The sequence below is a fragment of the Nicotiana attenuata genome, unplaced genomic scaffold (genome assembly GCF_001879085.1).
Source record: "Nicotiana attenuata strain UT unplaced genomic scaffold, NIATTr2, whole genome shotgun sequence".
In the NCBI taxonomy this organism is placed as follows: Eukaryota; Viridiplantae; Streptophyta; class Magnoliopsida; order Solanales; family Solanaceae; genus Nicotiana; species Nicotiana attenuata.
The window spans coordinates 415,494-431,980 of NW_017670301.1; the positions used below are offsets into that span (position 1 = coordinate 415,494).

At 34.6% G+C, this 16,487-nt stretch overlaps 1 protein-coding gene across 2 annotated transcripts; it reads right to left on the reverse strand.

Moving 5' to 3' along the window:
* Positions 1 to 9,009: 9,009 nt before the first annotated feature.
* On the reverse strand, positions 9,010 to 16,156 carry LOC109237484 (casein kinase 1-like protein 10). 2 transcript variants are annotated; one of them, XM_019403798.1, is made up of 15 exons: positions 15,535 to 16,156; positions 15,395 to 15,435; positions 14,700 to 14,769; positions 14,063 to 14,211; positions 13,889 to 13,984; positions 12,823 to 12,893; positions 12,211 to 12,272; positions 12,062 to 12,125; positions 11,875 to 11,959; positions 11,577 to 11,703; positions 11,367 to 11,440; positions 11,203 to 11,266; positions 10,018 to 10,154; positions 9,555 to 9,868; positions 9,010 to 9,384 (listed from the first exon to the last, which is right to left on the reverse strand). In XM_019403798.1, the coding sequence occupies exons 1-14, from the start codon at positions 15,608 to 15,610 to the stop codon at positions 9,590 to 9,592; spliced, it is 1,395 nt and encodes a 464-aa protein (XP_019259343.1). In that variant the 5' UTR covers positions 15,611 to 16,156; the 3' UTR covers positions 9,010 to 9,384; positions 9,555 to 9,589. The 2 variants fall into 2 exon arrangements, with proteins under 2 accessions (XP_019259343.1, XP_019259342.1); XM_019403797.1 differs by having other exon boundaries at positions 9,010 to 9,456; positions 15,535 to 16,155.
* Between the last annotated feature and the right edge of the window lie 331 nt (positions 16,157 to 16,487).

Sequence of the window (16,487 nt, forward strand, 5' to 3'; positions counted from 1 at the left end):
TGGATGTTCAGAATTTAATTACTGATTTGATCTTGTTATTCCCACTGAGATCTTTATGTTATGATATGTATATGATTTTAAATGCTCGTCACTGCACTCAGCCTTTATTTATAATTTTTACTTACTGAGTTGGCGTACTCACGTTACTCCCTACACCATGTGTGCAGATCCAGGTGCCAAAGCATCTGAGTGAGAGTCGTCTCTTGCCTTCAGAGCATTCCGGAGATTGTAAGGTAGCTGCATGGCGTTCGCAGCCCTGCCTTTCTCCTTCCTATCTTTTAGTATTTTATTTATCAGACTCATTTCATATTGAGTAGACAGTATCAGACTGTATTTTAGTGGCTCATGACTAGTGACACCGGGATCGAACAGTGTTTGATGTTTTGGCATATTTGTTTCCGCTCTTTTTGAAATGTTTAAATGAAAGAATTGTGATAATATCTACTTAGTAAATGAATTAAGAAAATCTTTTATGTTTTAAATATGGAATCGGCTGGCCTAGTACTGCGATAGGCGCCATCACAACCGGGGTGGTTTGGGGTTGTGACATTAGGAATAGGAGCCGTGCTCATGCCATACCAAAAACCTATAGCATACTTTAGTGAGAAATTGAAGGGATCTAGCTTGAACTATTCCACATATGATAAGGAGTTGTTTTCTTTAGTGAGAGCTTTGACCAATTGGCAACACTATCTTTGCCCTAAGGAGTTTGTGATTAGAATTGACCATGAGTCTCCTAAACATATTAAGAGCCAAGGTAAGTTGAACAAGAGGCATGCTAAGTGGGTGGAATTCATAGAGACCTTTCCATATGTTTTCCGCTATAAGCAAGGGAAGCATAATGTGGTTGACGATGCTTTGTCTAGGCGATATTCTTTGATAAATACCCTTACCTCTAGGTTGATGGGTTTTGAGAGTAAGAAAGAAATGTACCCACTGGATGATGACTTTAAAGAAGCCTATGCTAGGTGTGATCAAGTGGAACAATTTAGGAAACCTAGTGAATTGGAGGATGAAAAGTTGATGAGGCTTCATAAGTTTGATGGGTTCTTGTTTAGAGGAAATAGATTGTGTATGCCTAAGTCGTCTTGGAGAGATTTGTTAGTTAGGGAGGCGCATAGTGGAGGTCTTATAGGTCATTTTGGAGTAGCAAAGACCTTAGACATTTTGAAGGAGAATTTCCACTAGCTAAGATGAAGCATGATGTAGAGAATATTTGTAGTCGATGCCTTGAGTGTGTAAGTTCTAAATCTAGGACATACCCACTCACACTGTATACACCTTTGCCCATCTCTAGTGCACCTTGGATAGACATTTCTATGAATTTTGTGCTAGGGTTTCCTAGGACTAGAAAAGGTAGAGATAGCATCTTGTTGGTGGTAGATAGGTTTTCTAAGATGGCGCATTTTATTCCTTACCACAAGAGTGATGATGCTAGTCATGTTGCTACTTTGTTTGTTGAGAATGTTCTTAAGTTTCATGGTATACCAAGAACCATAGTGAGTGATAGAAATTCTAGATTCTTGAGTCACTTTTGGAGGAGTTTGTGGGGAAAATTGGGTACTCATTTGTTGTTTTCTACTTCTTATCACCCCCAAACGGATGATAGGTAGTCAATAGATTGTTAGGGAACATGTCGAGGGCTATAGTGAAAGGGAAGTACACATCTTGGGAAGAACAATTGACTTTGGTTGAATTTGCTTATAATAGATCTTTGCACTCTTCTACTTGCATGACACCTTTTGAGATTGTATATGGTTTTTATCCTTTGAATCCTTTGGATTTTACTCCTTTTTTCCAAGATGTTGTTGTTGATTTAGATGCACAAAAGAGAGTTGATTCCATGAAGAAGATTCATCAAAAGGTCAAGGCACAACTTGAGGAGAAATATCAACAAGTAGCTAGCAAAAGGAACAAAGGAAGGAAGACATGATCCTTTAACCCGGTGATTGGGTGTGGGTACACCTAAGGAAGGATAGATTTCCAAGAAAAAGGAAAGGAAAGCCTATGCCAAGAGGAGAAGTCCCTTACTAAGTGTTGGAGAAGATCAATGACAATGCCTACAAGATAGAAATGCCAAGTGAGTATCAAGTGCATAATGTTTTCAATATTAGTGACTTGCTTCCTTGTGTTGTAGGTGATTATAACGATCCGCATTTGAGGACAAATGCTTCTCAAGAAGGGGAGAATGATACACCTCAAGGAACACCAATGACATTTAGGTCATTCACAAGATCCCAAGCCAAGGAACTAAGGGATTTTTACCTCTTCACCAAGCATTAGGATATCTTGGAAGCATTAGAAGACAATGGTGGAAGACCCTTGAAGGTATACAATGTGTTGAGGGTGGAGAACTTAGAGGAGCATAGAGACTTTTAAAACGGCAACTTCAAGTGTTAATAATCGGGTTCTAAATTTAATATTTCTATATATTTGTTAATTTTTTAAATCACAAGTACATTGTTTGAGCAAAAAGCTATTGGGTTCGACCAAACATATAGACGGACTTCTAGCTCCGCCCCTAGGTACATGTCTGTGCTTGGCTTCAGGACAAGGATAATTTTGAAAGTCCATGAAGGTCTCAAGTTCATTTTCTGACTTGAAATTTATAAGGGTGAAAAAATATCGATATGACGAGTGATATGTCATACCTAAATATGAAATTAGACCTTCCATTTTTTATTTTCTTACTAAATTACTCATAGTTCAATTATTATAACATAAAAAATAATTTTGCATATATAATATATTATATTAGGCAAAATCCAGTGACAATTCGTGGAATCAACTGCAAATTGAATAATAGAAAAATTAATTTTTTATTTTCGACGATGAAGTTGAGAATTGAATGAAAATAAATGGGATTGGATTATTTAAATCAAACCAATATTTAACAAATATTTTATTTTATTTAATAATACAATAAAAAACTCCAACCGTCCACGTGCATTTTTAGACACACCTATTTTTTCAAAAAATAAAATAATATAAAATAAAACAAAACGGAAAACTCCAACCTTAAAATAAAACATAAGACTCCAACCTTAGCACTTTTAGATTTAAAAAAAAAAAGCTCTTAAAATTTCTCATAATGGATATCTTTTGTCATCTTCATCCCTAATAGGAGCAAATCAACTTTATATGTTGTAGCTATCAAGTATGGTAGGAAAGAGTCTTGTCTCATGTATCGATATGAAATATATTTCATTTTGACATGTACAAATTAGTAAAGGGAAATTTTCATAAAACACTATCTTTTAGTAGTAATTAGCCATTTATAGATATCATTTGCTATATTACGGATTATAGATACCTTTTATGTGGTTATAAGATGTATTTGATGTATTTAAGCTATTGTATTCATGAATACAGTAGCAAAAATAGGCGTGAATCAGGGAAGTCCAGGTAATTAGTTATTGTATTCGAGTGTATTCGAGTGTATTCGACTGTATTCATGGAGTGAAACATGGGATTACAGCTGGACAGATTATTGTATTCGGCTGTATTCACGGCATGAAATAAGGGATTACACTGTTTTTAAAACGGAAAATGAATCAATTAACATAATAGACTCCTAATATAACTCAACAAACTCAATTATAACACACAAATTTTATATTTTCAGTTATAAAAAAGATTCTCAACCAAAAAATACCCCAAAAACATAGCAATCTTCAGAGAAATTATATAATACATCTGAGTAAATAAATTATATTAATTAAAAAAAAACTTATGAATACATTCATGGCATATAGCGAGACAGTGAATACAATGAAATACACAGAATACAGCGGGATAGATTGAAATACAATAAGAAAAAAAGACAGTGAATACAATGAAATACATGGAGTACAACGAGATACATTGAATTACAATGAAAAAAAGGCAATGAATACAATGAAATACATGAAAATACATTGAAATATATTAACAGAAAATCATCGTACAACATCTATATCTCCAGGATCACCATCTCTGGAGAGTGGAGACACCTTTGTCTCCACTAACAAACCGAAGTTGGCAGACACAAATATACTTGAACAACTCCTTCGACCCGCCCTCCTATTTCCCGCGCATCCTTCGCAATCGGCACCTAATTTGCGAGTGCAACTATACTCTAACAATTCTCCTACTACAATGGAGGATATCGACGGAGGAGAAATGGCAAGCAAACTAGACAGAGAAGAGGAAGAAGCAGCCACCGACTTACTCCGCGATCGATTCCGATTATGCACTATTTCCATTGCTGAAGTCGAGGGTTTTTTTTTTAATCAAAACACATACAGTAATTTCTGAAGTGGGCTTTGCACAAATCCGATGGAAGGAGGAGGAGATCGAAAATTTTAATGGGATGGGGGAAGAGAATGGGATGTATCAAAGTAGAGAGAGAAAGAAGATAGTGTAACTGATTAGCGTATTTAGTGGCTTAGGGCTAGGAGGTAACCAAAATTAAATATTTTGCTATAAACCTTAAAAGGTATCTATAGAATATAATTTTTTTAAATGGTATTTATTTAAAATAAATAAGGTTTTAACCTTTGTTATAGGAGGTAAAAATTCCATTAGTAAAATCCCTACATAAGGATCGAAAGATGAACATTATATGTACTTTTAAATTCATTACTTTGACATAAAATTTTACTATGACTTCTTCCTTTGTCGAATCAGATAAATAAGATCAATATTCGTTATTTTTAAGTTGATTTTTATTTAATATCTCAAACATAATTTTTTAAAATATTTTTTATGTGAATTTTAAATTTATGTGCTCCCTCCATCCTAATTTATATGGTTGTTATCGGATTTCGAAAATCTAATTTTTTAAATACCTTTTCAATATTTTAAATTACTTATTATTGTAACTTATAATACTTATTACAGAATTTTTAAATATATAAATTTTATTTTAAAGAATTTAAAGATTTATGTTCGAATTCACGGTCAAATTTATGAAGGCTCGAAATCCATAATATGCCACATAAATTAAAAAATAATAGCTCCACGTGCAACGTGCGTGACCAGAAACTAGTAAGAAAAAAAAGCATAAGTACCCCCTGAATTAAGGTCGAATTTTCAATTTTAAAATTTCTTTTTAAAAACTTCATGTTCAATCAAATACCACAGATAAAATGGAATAAAATACGTATTTGGCATAATTTCTTTTGTACTAGGGCCAACTTCATTTCAGTATGTCGTGTCACCATCCAAATTTTAATGGTCTTCATAAAACAATATCTAGAGATCGTATATTTTGTATTAAGACCAACTTGAGTTCAACATCTCGTGTCACCATTCAATCTTTAGTGGCTCGTAAAAAAAATAGAGATTATATATTTTGTATTAGGGCCAACGTCAAGTTATTAGTATCTCGTATCACCATCCAGTCTTTAACAGTCTTCATAAAATAAAATCTAGAGAATATATTTGGCAACATTTAATATCTAAGTCAAATACATGACTAGTCCAGACAGATGTACATACGATCCTAAGATTTAAGGAGTAAAGACAGGACTAGCTTCCTTTGTGTTACGCCATTCTTACTACAATTGAATTCAATCAAGCTATACTTGAAATCTCCGTCGATACTCGTGAATAACTATTTAATTTTTTATTTTTTGTTTTTACATTATAGCTTCGAAAATTATTTTCTTTGCCTCTTTTAACATATCAGTTTGAGTTGTTCAAGTGGTACATACATGGAGGGAGCCAAAATTTTAACTTTATGAGTTTTAGTTAAAACGGCAATTTTAATTTTCAAGTGTTAATAATTGGATTCTAAATTTAACATTTATACATGTATTTGATAAAAAAATTTAACACAAATATACTGTTTGAACAAAAAACTATTGGGTTCGACCGAATACAGAGAGGGACTTCTAGCTCTGGCCTTGGGTACATGTCCGTATTTGGCTTCAAGGCAAGGATAATTTTGAAAGTCCATGAAGGTTGAAGGTTTATTTTTTTATTTGAAATTTACGGGGTGAAAAAATATCGATATGATGAGTGATATATCATACCTAAATCTGAAATTAAACCTTCATGTCATTTTTATTTTTTTACTAAATTAATAGTTCAATTATCCTATCATTAAAAATAATTTTGCAGATATAATGTTAGTAGGCAAAATCCAGTAATAATTTGTGGAATCAACTGCAATTTTGAACAATAGGAAAATTAATTTTTCGACAAGAAAAATTGAAAATTGAATGAAAACAAATGGGATAGGAATATCTAAATCAAACAAATATTTAGTAAAATAAAATAAAAGACTCCAACCTTACACATTTTTTGACACACCCTATCAGCCAAAAATTAAAATAGAATAAAACAAAACATAACATAAGACTCCAACCTTAGCATATCAGACTGACTAAAATAAAACAAAAGACTCCAACAAAGAAAATCCTTATATTTTTTGCTCTAAAGCCTCAAGCTCAAGTCCAAACCATTTGGTTCTTCATCTAATGCAACTGCATTTGATGAAATAGGAACATCCAACTGATTTATCAATGGTTTTGTACCATCATGAGTCACATTTAAATCAAGAAATGTTGTACTTGGAGCTCTACCTCTATTTCTTCTTGCCATTTGATGCCCTTCATTAGTAGGGTGAGAACGATTCGACGATGATGATGATGGTAGAACAATACCTCTGTCATTTCTTCTCGAACTTGCATGTTGTGGTGGCGCGGGCTGAGTTGGTTGCAAATGGCTTTGTGAAGGAAGAGCGGCCGCATCTACACCAGAACGTAGAATGACATCTTGCTCAGAAGATAACGGGTGAAATTGTAAATGATTCATAAAGTCAAAATGAGTACGAAAAATGCCATAACATAAAGGGCAACGAAGTAGTACACGACAAGGTATTAAAATTGGAGGAGGAGAAGGATTTGTGTTTTGCATGTTGAAAAATGAATGAGAAAGTTTTCTAAAGAAAGATCTTTCCAATGAAACAATGGTAGAGAAAATACTAACTTTGCACAATATTTTTTGTGAAATGTGAAGGGAATTTATAGGCTACTCAGGGTGTAATCTTGCCCTTTATTTATTTTTATTCCAGATTTCTAATGGTAAGCTCAATATTGTAACAATGTGTGACAGCTTCACAAAACAAAAATTTAAAAACTAATGTTTTTTTTATTTGGGATTTGTCTTTCTCCTTATTTTTGTTTATATTTAACTAACCTGCAGTAATATATTACGAAGAAAGCTCTGTTTTATTTCTAAGTCAAATATTCACATTCTTAGATTACATCAGACTTGTCGTTTAGCTCTATATTTAATACGACAGATTTATGAGTTTGAATTTCAAAGTAAATTCCCGTTATAATTTTATTTCAAATCCGAGGTGTGATTTTGTCCAACTAGCATAAAACACTAACTTTTTTTGTTTAATAAATTGCAGCAATCTGATTTCTTTTGAATCAGACTCAGTAGATTGATGTAATCACAGAATGGATCTACTAAATTTTATGATTATCTTTATGTCAAACGAATCAGATTGCTTTGTGATATTTTGGACAAACTTCAATTTACTTACTTGTAAATGATATTATTATAATCACTTATGATTGTGTAAACTGGAAATAACATTAATTGGTCTCAGCAATTAGTTGTGAATATTGATAATTTATTACTTTAATTATACCATGTCCTTACAAAGCCAATATTACAAGAACACAAGGTAGTTGTGAACAACTATATCAAAGTTGGCTCATGGAAAAAGAAGAAAAAATAATGTTTGATGCACTTACTATAAAAGACTATTTTTCCTCTTTAGACAAAAATTAAAGAGAAAACTACCTTTATATTTTTCACCTTTGTGAGTAATGGTGCTTTAGGAATCTCATTTATGAAAAATTTAAACTATATTTTTTTATGAAAACATTGAAAGGGAAAAAATAAGGTAAAGATCCTATAGAAAATAAAATCAATTCATTTAATATGCAAATGAGTAATTTGCAAAATTTGTGCATATTAAGGAAATATACAACTCGTACCAGATACCTAAAACCTCTGATCAAAGATGAACGAACTCAACCATTCCACCAACTTTATGGCTTTGTTTAAATTCTAGTACTTCATTTTAATACGTTAGCAGTGTACTGGTAGTCAGTCGCTCGGCACTAGATGAGCACTAAGAGGTCGTTTGGTACGCGAAATAAATTATCCCGGAATTATAATTCCCGGATTAATTTATATTACATGAATGGGATATAATCCCAAATTTGTTGGGATAAGATGGGATATCCTGAATTAAATCTGAAATACAATTTATACCTTATTTGGTGGGAAGTATAAATTTAATCACATCTCATCCCACCTTATCCCTCGTATCAAACGACCCCTAACATTCTAAACGGCAACAAATTTATACATTATTTAGTGAGTTTTTTTTTTTCTCTTAGTATCATATTTCTTGATCCAAGGTTATTGGATAATATGTTAATTTCATTTCAATTTCAAGTGTCGAAGCTTTTCCTTGTAAAGTTGTACCATAATGCTATAAGAAGTTATATATCTTGTACTATCAAACTGGGAACTACTTAGTAAAAATCACCTCAAAGAACAGGGGTGAATTCTCAACACCCACGTCAAATTCCACAGATTTTTTTTTTAAAATTCCCCTTCATTGGAGCTATTGCTCGTTTGGTGACTCGAACCCACGACCCTGGGGTTGTAGGTGGGAGGGATTAACAATCTAACCAACCCCTCTTATCATGAAATGCCTAGTTAGTCTCGTCCAAGAAAATAGAGATTCAAAATTATAAACTCAAATTCATCATAACAATGACCATATACTTGCACCGATAAATCTAGAAAAATAATAAATAATCGGTGCCATATCAGTAGAACTAGAGCATTATTGCAAGTGTAATTAAGCCATAGCCAATCAAATCAGATTCCATAAAAGGGGTAGCCCGGTGCACTAAGCTCCCGCTATGCGCGGAATTCGAAGAAGGGCCGGACCACAAGAGTCTATTGTACTTTCTGCAAGAGGCTCTTTCAAATAGTAACAATCATATAGGAAGATTGGATAGAATAAATTTAAGGTACATTACATAAAGTATATGAATATCTTTCTTGGCACAAGAACCACACAACTAAGAAAAAGTACCGAGGTAGCCCCTAAAGTAATCGGAACTACACTGCATAACCATGAACTATTTACTTTCCACTAAACTTTCTCCCCATTTGCAAACATAGCAGCCATGCATCAGGAAAAAAAAGGGAGCTATGCTCATCTCTGCATTAAGCAATTTACAGAGATGTGAAACATTTTTATTTTCGAGACATCCCGGTCTACAACATCACACATTAGAGAGGCATTCTCAAATATACAAACAGAGAACCAGCCCCCCTATCTCTGAAAGTTTAGCAAGCCTGTTAAATTGCAAGAATCAGTGCACGATTGTCGGGAAGTGCTTAAAGAAAGTTGCTCAATCTGCTGCTCAACTATCAGCAAAACCAGTAACGATAATATCAAATTAGCCGAGGACTAAAATCAAGAATAAGGAAATACTTGAATGCAAGCGGTTAAAAAGTTTTGGTACCTTGAGGGGGCAGATTTTAGACATCATATAGCCTCTCATTTCCTTCTTCCAGTGCCAATAGTTAGCAGCTCAAAGCTCCTAAGAGCATCATCTCTACCGCCTCTGGTTGCAGTAGCGCGGGTAAAAGATGATGACTTGGATTCAAATCCGGGTTGCACTCTTTGGGTAGTGGAAATACGGCCACTACTTGAACCCAATCGACCAGTGCGATTGTCAGTGGGTTCACCAGATGAGCTTGGTCGGCTGCTTCCCATGACAGCCCTCCTCGAGGTGCTACCAGTCCGAGTTACACGGCCTCTTTCAGCATCAGCTTGCTGACAATATAAACAATATCAGCAGGTTCCAATTCCAAGAAAGCTCCGCGTAGGAACAAATTAATGCATGCAAACTTGAGAGGATGCAAAATATCGTACAGAATCCCACAGGTTCAGGCAGATAAAAGATAATCATATGCGCCGCTTACCACGTCCTTGGATGATGGTACATCGTCTGAAGATCTGTGGTGTCTCAAATGGTCCCCTTGCAAACCAGTTCCAGAAATGTTCCTTCTAGTAAACGCCTCAACAGCACCAGAAAACCTATCTTTAATTTCCTGCCTCACTGTAAAAGAGCTCGGTCAAATATAAAAATTAGCTTCCGGAATACAATTCTGTAACATGATACCAGAAATTTAACCTACAAATTCTTCTGTTTTCTTTTTTTTTTTTTCTTTGGGGGTTGGGGGTTGGGGGAGGGGGGTAATTAAAAACTCTCTCTGCCTCGCCTTCCTCTGATTATTCTTGCGAGGTGGGGGGCACTGGGCATGGTAAGAAAAGTGGACAGCTCGTTACGATCTTCTCAAACAGAGATAAACTAACCCATAATGGCCAACTTCTGTGCATCATTTATTCCCTGACCCAAAAAGCACCTTATGCCCCATAACATCAGAAGGAGACAGAACTACTCAACTGTTTGGTCAGTTGGAACATTCACTATTCCAGTTCACAATTTATGGATAAGTGTCTCATATCAGAAGCTCATTAAGTAACCAGAACAGCTAATGGACTTCATCATATACTGTACACATTTCTCATATATATGGTACAAAAATACATGCAACACTAGCTTTTTTGGAAGGTCAAACATGCAACACTAGTTGTTAATAGTTGTTTATATTAATAACTAAAAGGATTTCTCTTCCTTGAGATTTTATACTGCATTGACATTTCTTGGGTCAAATTTCTCCAAGTTTTACCAAGGGAGATCCCATTTTCATCTTTCAGCAAACTAGTTCTGCTCTGATAGATACCAGGAGTGAGCAAGCTAACAAAAGATGGAACACAACCTGATGCATAGGCATCTCCTGTGCAATAAACCAGGAGTGTTTTTTTCTGGTTGAGGGGGGGGGGGGGGGGGGTATAGAGAGAAGAGCACCCATTCCCCCAGACTAGGGTAGATCCAACTTTTGGTCTATGCACATACTTGAGCACCATACGTCTCTCTTTCCCCCTCAAGAGGCTTATATCCCGCTCCCAATAATTGGTTATTTTACAAAAAGCATAAATTAGATTGGAGACAAAGGACAAGCACCATGAGCCTAAACATCAATGAACACACTATCAGAAATTCTCGATGTTACTTCTTAAGCCAAAGTTTCTTAAAACAGTACCAGGAATCTTTTCTGCTCTCTCAGCGGATGGTCCTGGGTTCACAGGTAATCTCCCAGTAGGTTGCTGAAAAAGAAACAGAAGGGTAAGACTAGTGTATCTTTATAACGCAGAAATCAAGTGACAGTAGATAATTTTTTAGTGAGGGTAGAATAAAGGGACAGACTCGTCCTCTTGAAGTAGAGCCAATCTGTGGATATTTCAATATAGTCCAGTCAAATACGTAGTCAAATTGATAACCTGAAATGCACACAAAAATAAGTTTCTTGTATAAGACTACTGAAATAAAACATACGATAAATACCAAAGAGAAAATAAAAAGGATAGAAGGGATGGGATGGCTGAAACTACTAGCATCATAAACTAGCAAATGTACCTTCTCTAATAAAAAGGTCTCGGAATAGCCTCTTCAGGTATGAGTAATCTGGCTTATCATCAAACCGTAATGATCGACAGTAATGAAAAAATGATATGAATTCTGAGGGATAGGATTTGCAAAGCACCTGCTTAACAAAAACCAATGGAATATGTCATTATGCAGTTTATGCACAGACCATATATTTAGGGCAGGCATATACTTGTAAGACGCAGTACTTTCCTGTATGACCAAAAACATGCAACATCTCATATCAAGATTTTAAATGGAACATATAACGTATATAAAGTCACACTACCTCTATAGGTGTAAGCATCTTCTTCTCACTAATCTTGTCATATTTCTGCTTTTTGGTGCCAGCTTTCAAACCTTGCCACGGCAGGCTAACAAAGACAATTAAATATGCTAATTGTAAGAAACAAGTAATGCACATGGAAATTCAAAGACAGGAACCAAAAGATTAACATTAAACTGAATTCCCAAACCTTCCTCTCAAGAAATACATAAGCACATAACCAAGAGACTCCAGATCGTCTCTTCTGCTTTGTTCTGCATGCAAGGAAGAGAGGACTTATGTTAATATGTTCAATTCGGAAAACTACTAGGTATTCAAGACAAAATCAAACTCGCTTACCAACTCCAAGATGGGTGTTAACACTAGCATAACGAGCAGTTCCTGTGAGGTTTTTGTTTTCCCTGTCAAAGAAAGTAAATAAATTATTCAAAAATCCATATACACTCCAATCCATCCACCCAAAACCCTATAAAAATAAGGTCAAGGAAAGAAAAGCACGATAAGAATGAAAACCTCCAAATTTGTTTTTCTTCGTCTAACCATCAACTATTGAGAAGCTTGGTGGTAGTGTATATAGAAGGGATAGGCAGCGAATTAAAAAATAAAATAAGTGTCCAAGAAAGAATGGAGGGGAAAAACAGTTCCACTAAAATTTACAGAAGTACAGTCAAACAATATTGGTAGCTTTGACTCAGCTAATGCAAATGTGAACTTTGGAGAAAACATAACAAATCAGGGAAGGTCAGTACTTGGTTTGAGCTAAAAACCAAATGCTCACTACTGCGAGAATCAAAATGAAGCCGTCTCTTTGATAAATGGAAACAAAACCTTCGGCTTCTCTCTATCAAGTCCCTGATTCTAGCTCTTTGTAGTCAGTTGGAGCATTTTATTTTCTAAAAGTGAAGACCATATGGAGATCTGTCAGGAACAGAAGAGGTTCACATTTTATACCTGTATGGTATATGCTTATGCGTCTGAAGATCTCTGTACTTCTTGGCAAGACCATAGTCAATGACGTATACCTGTTATAGCAAAAGAAAACACCCAAAATTATTTAGAGCTGTAGCATTCATGCCACGGGAATTGTTTTACCATGAAAAATTGTAAACTTTTTATAATGTAGACTCACAATGGTAGAGCCTACAGAGACAAGAAGCTGCTGATCCATTAATTACAAGATGGTCAAGTCAACCACATGCTCATCTTCGATAGCATCATATAAGATACAATTGTAGAATATCTATAAGGCTACGTCACTTTTATAAACTAAAGTATGGGGGAAGTTCATCCTCTTCTATCCGGAAAGAAAAATTCTTCCATTTGTGAGTGTCTAATTACCAGAATTTGTTGGTACTTAAGAACTTCTACCTCCCAAACTCAAGCATAAGCACTGACCGCCGCATTAGAAAACTATACACTAAAGAGAGGAAAATCATTCAGTGTAGCTCGTTAAAATATATGCAATAGGAAAATAAATCGGATTTTGAGCATTTCTCCTAGAAATCGAACCAAATGCATTCCTGGCCAGTTGGCTAGATTCTCGGACACGAATGTAAAGGTTCATGTCACAGGAATTGTCTTCCTTGATCTTCTTTTTTTATGAGAAAGATTTCATTGAGCTTTAAGAGAAGGGAAAGGCAGAGAGAGCATGAGAGTGAGTTAGAGGTTAGAGAGAGAGAGAGAGAGAGAGAGAGAGAGGAAAGAAGAAATATGACTTCTTGAGTTCCGGATAACATAAGGGAACACCAAAAAGACGTTACTCCAAGGTTCCTAGATCAAGCTCAGCGAGCAAGATAGAGTATTCGAGCTACACAAATGCTGGAAAAGCGCTTTTCTAGTGGAACTCCAAACCCCTAAGAAAGTACTAACTCGCCTAGATCCTCAATGATCTAGTTTCCAGACAAGTGGGTGGAGAATTATCCCGAATAGCCAGTCCAAACACGTAGGAGCATGAAACATTATTGTAAACCACGCGCACAAACATAGACACTTAGAAAACATATTATGAAGTGCACACCTGATTTGCTTTACGCCCTAAACCCATTAAGAAGTTGTCGGGCTTAATGTCGCGATGAAGAAATCCCCTCGAGTGCATATATTCAACTCTATTAATCTGCATATGATAAGAAGTCTTAGGCAAACAACTAAAATAATTAATCTTTAATCTGCATATAAAATTCTGATTATTTACCAATTGATCTGCCAGCATTAACACTGTCTTTAGAGTGAACCTCCTATTGCAATAGTTAAACAAGTCTTCCAAACTTGGCCCAAGAAGGTCAATAACCATGGCATTGTATTCACCTTCAACGCCAAACCACTTGAGGTGTGGAATTCCAGCTTAAAGTAAGAAAATGATAAAAGAAAAAAACAGATCAGTTCAGCTCAAAAAAATATAATCCGTCATTGATATTCACGGGTAGCAATGTTATCAAAGGCGAAAAGCGCAAAAAAGCTCTAAGGTCCGTTGGGGCTTTAAGCGCAATGCGCAAATAAAGTGTGGGCTCTAATGAAAAAGGGCGCAACTGAAGAAAAAGTAAAAATATGTATATGTAGTCCAAGACTAATAATTATAACCATGAATAACTAATATATGGACAAAGAAATTGGAAAAAAATATACTATAAAGTGAAATATCAATTGTTTATTGTTGTCTTTTCATGATTACAATCATTGGCAAGGAATAGTATGCGTTAGAGCCTTGATGCGATACTAAAGCGCCCACAAAGCGAGGCAAAACGCCCAACATGTTTTGAGCCTCACTTCAAGGCTTAAGCGCACTTTAAGCGCGCCTTTGACAACACTGACGGGTAGAAGCTATTACTTACTTCCTCCTTGTAGAAGCATATACAGCTTTGATTCATAATGAAGCTGAGGGTGCTTTGTTTTAGTTGATTCCTGGAAACCAAAAAAAAAAAGCTAATGTGTCAAAGAAAAACCCTTCAGTACTAAACATAGCACTAGAAACACACTCCTGCATAGAAAGCGCAAGAAAAATTCATTGATGTTCTAAAACACTTGACGGATGGTGAAAGAAGCAAGCCACAAATGTAGTCTTATAATACATCACAATATGGTCCCCTACCAAACCAATATGTCTAAGTCAAGCAAAATTATTCTAGACTCTTCAGATATAGAAGGTATATCCAGCAAATGCAGACTAACCAAATAAAGGGTCAAATAAGCAACGTTACTCGAACATTCAGCCAAAATAGCAATGTTTTTTTTTTTGGAACAGCAACAAAGCACAATATAGCAATGTGTATCTATGATATTGTGAGTTTTTTATTTGACAATTGATAACTCAAGAATAATCTTCTCATCTTCTAGTAAAAGACTCATTGTTTTTGTAATTTTCTTAAAGTTGTTTTTAGTTTCATTTAGCTCTAGTGAAAAGCTCAATCTTAAGACAATTGACACCACAACCATGTACTGAGTTTCCAGCTTCAGCTAAATCAACATTCTTAATTTTATTCAAATCCAATGAAAAGACCCAATCTTTAATTCTAATAAACATACTCACCAGCTTCACAGCAACTTCTTCTCCAGTTTGTACATTGACCCCTGATATAAAAAACTGAAAGTCAACACAAGTCTCATCACAAAAAAATGTTAAGCTACAATTGAAATTAACAACAATCAAGAAATACAAATTGTGATTACCTAAATAAAGTTCCCCAAAAGATCCACTACCGATCTTTCGGCCTAGCTTAAACTTGCCACCTACCACATGATCCATACTCAAAGATTGAATCTTTTCTTGATTTCACTTAAACCCAATTCAACTAAACAGGTTAAAATCTTGAAATTACCCTCAGATCCAGAAAAAAACCAAAAGAAATTACCAATAATGACTTCTTTTTGGTGACCTCAGAAAAAAAAAATCAAAACCCTAATACCTAATATCAGTCATATATATATATGGAAAACACTTGGAACAAGTATTTTTCAACAAAAGTCTCCCCTTTTTAATTAAAATAAAATAAAATAAAAGAATAATACAATGAATGGGGAAAATTGCAACAACAACAAAAAAATTATAGAGTTGAAGAGAAACCCTAAATCTGGGAAGATAATACGAGGAAAGAAAAAAGGTTAAGTGGGTTTTAGGATTCTTGAAAAAAAGAATTAGAGAGGAAATGGAAATGGGAATGGAATGGGAAAGAGAAGGGAAAATAAGAGAGAGAATCTAATGGAAACGAAATTTGTGGAAAATTAAAGGGAATTTGATTCAAAGAGAGGGAGAAGAGAAGAAGATGATGAAGGAGAAATAGGGAAAATGGTATACAAGAAAAGAAAAGCTGGAAAAATAGTGGCTTTTTCTTCTTTTTTTCTTTTCCTTTTTTCTTTTAGTTTATTTTTTGGGGTTTCTTATTTTCTTATAATATTGTGAATTTTAATTTGTGATGATTAGGTTAATTATCATTTATAGCATTATCCATTAATATTTGTTAATAAATTAATATATAATTTTAGTAAATGATATGATTGTATATATATTTGTTACATTATAAGTGCATTGAATTTAATATATAATTTTAGTAAATGATATGATTGTATATATATTTGTTACATTATAAGTGCATTGAATTTAAACTTTATTTTTTTATTTATGA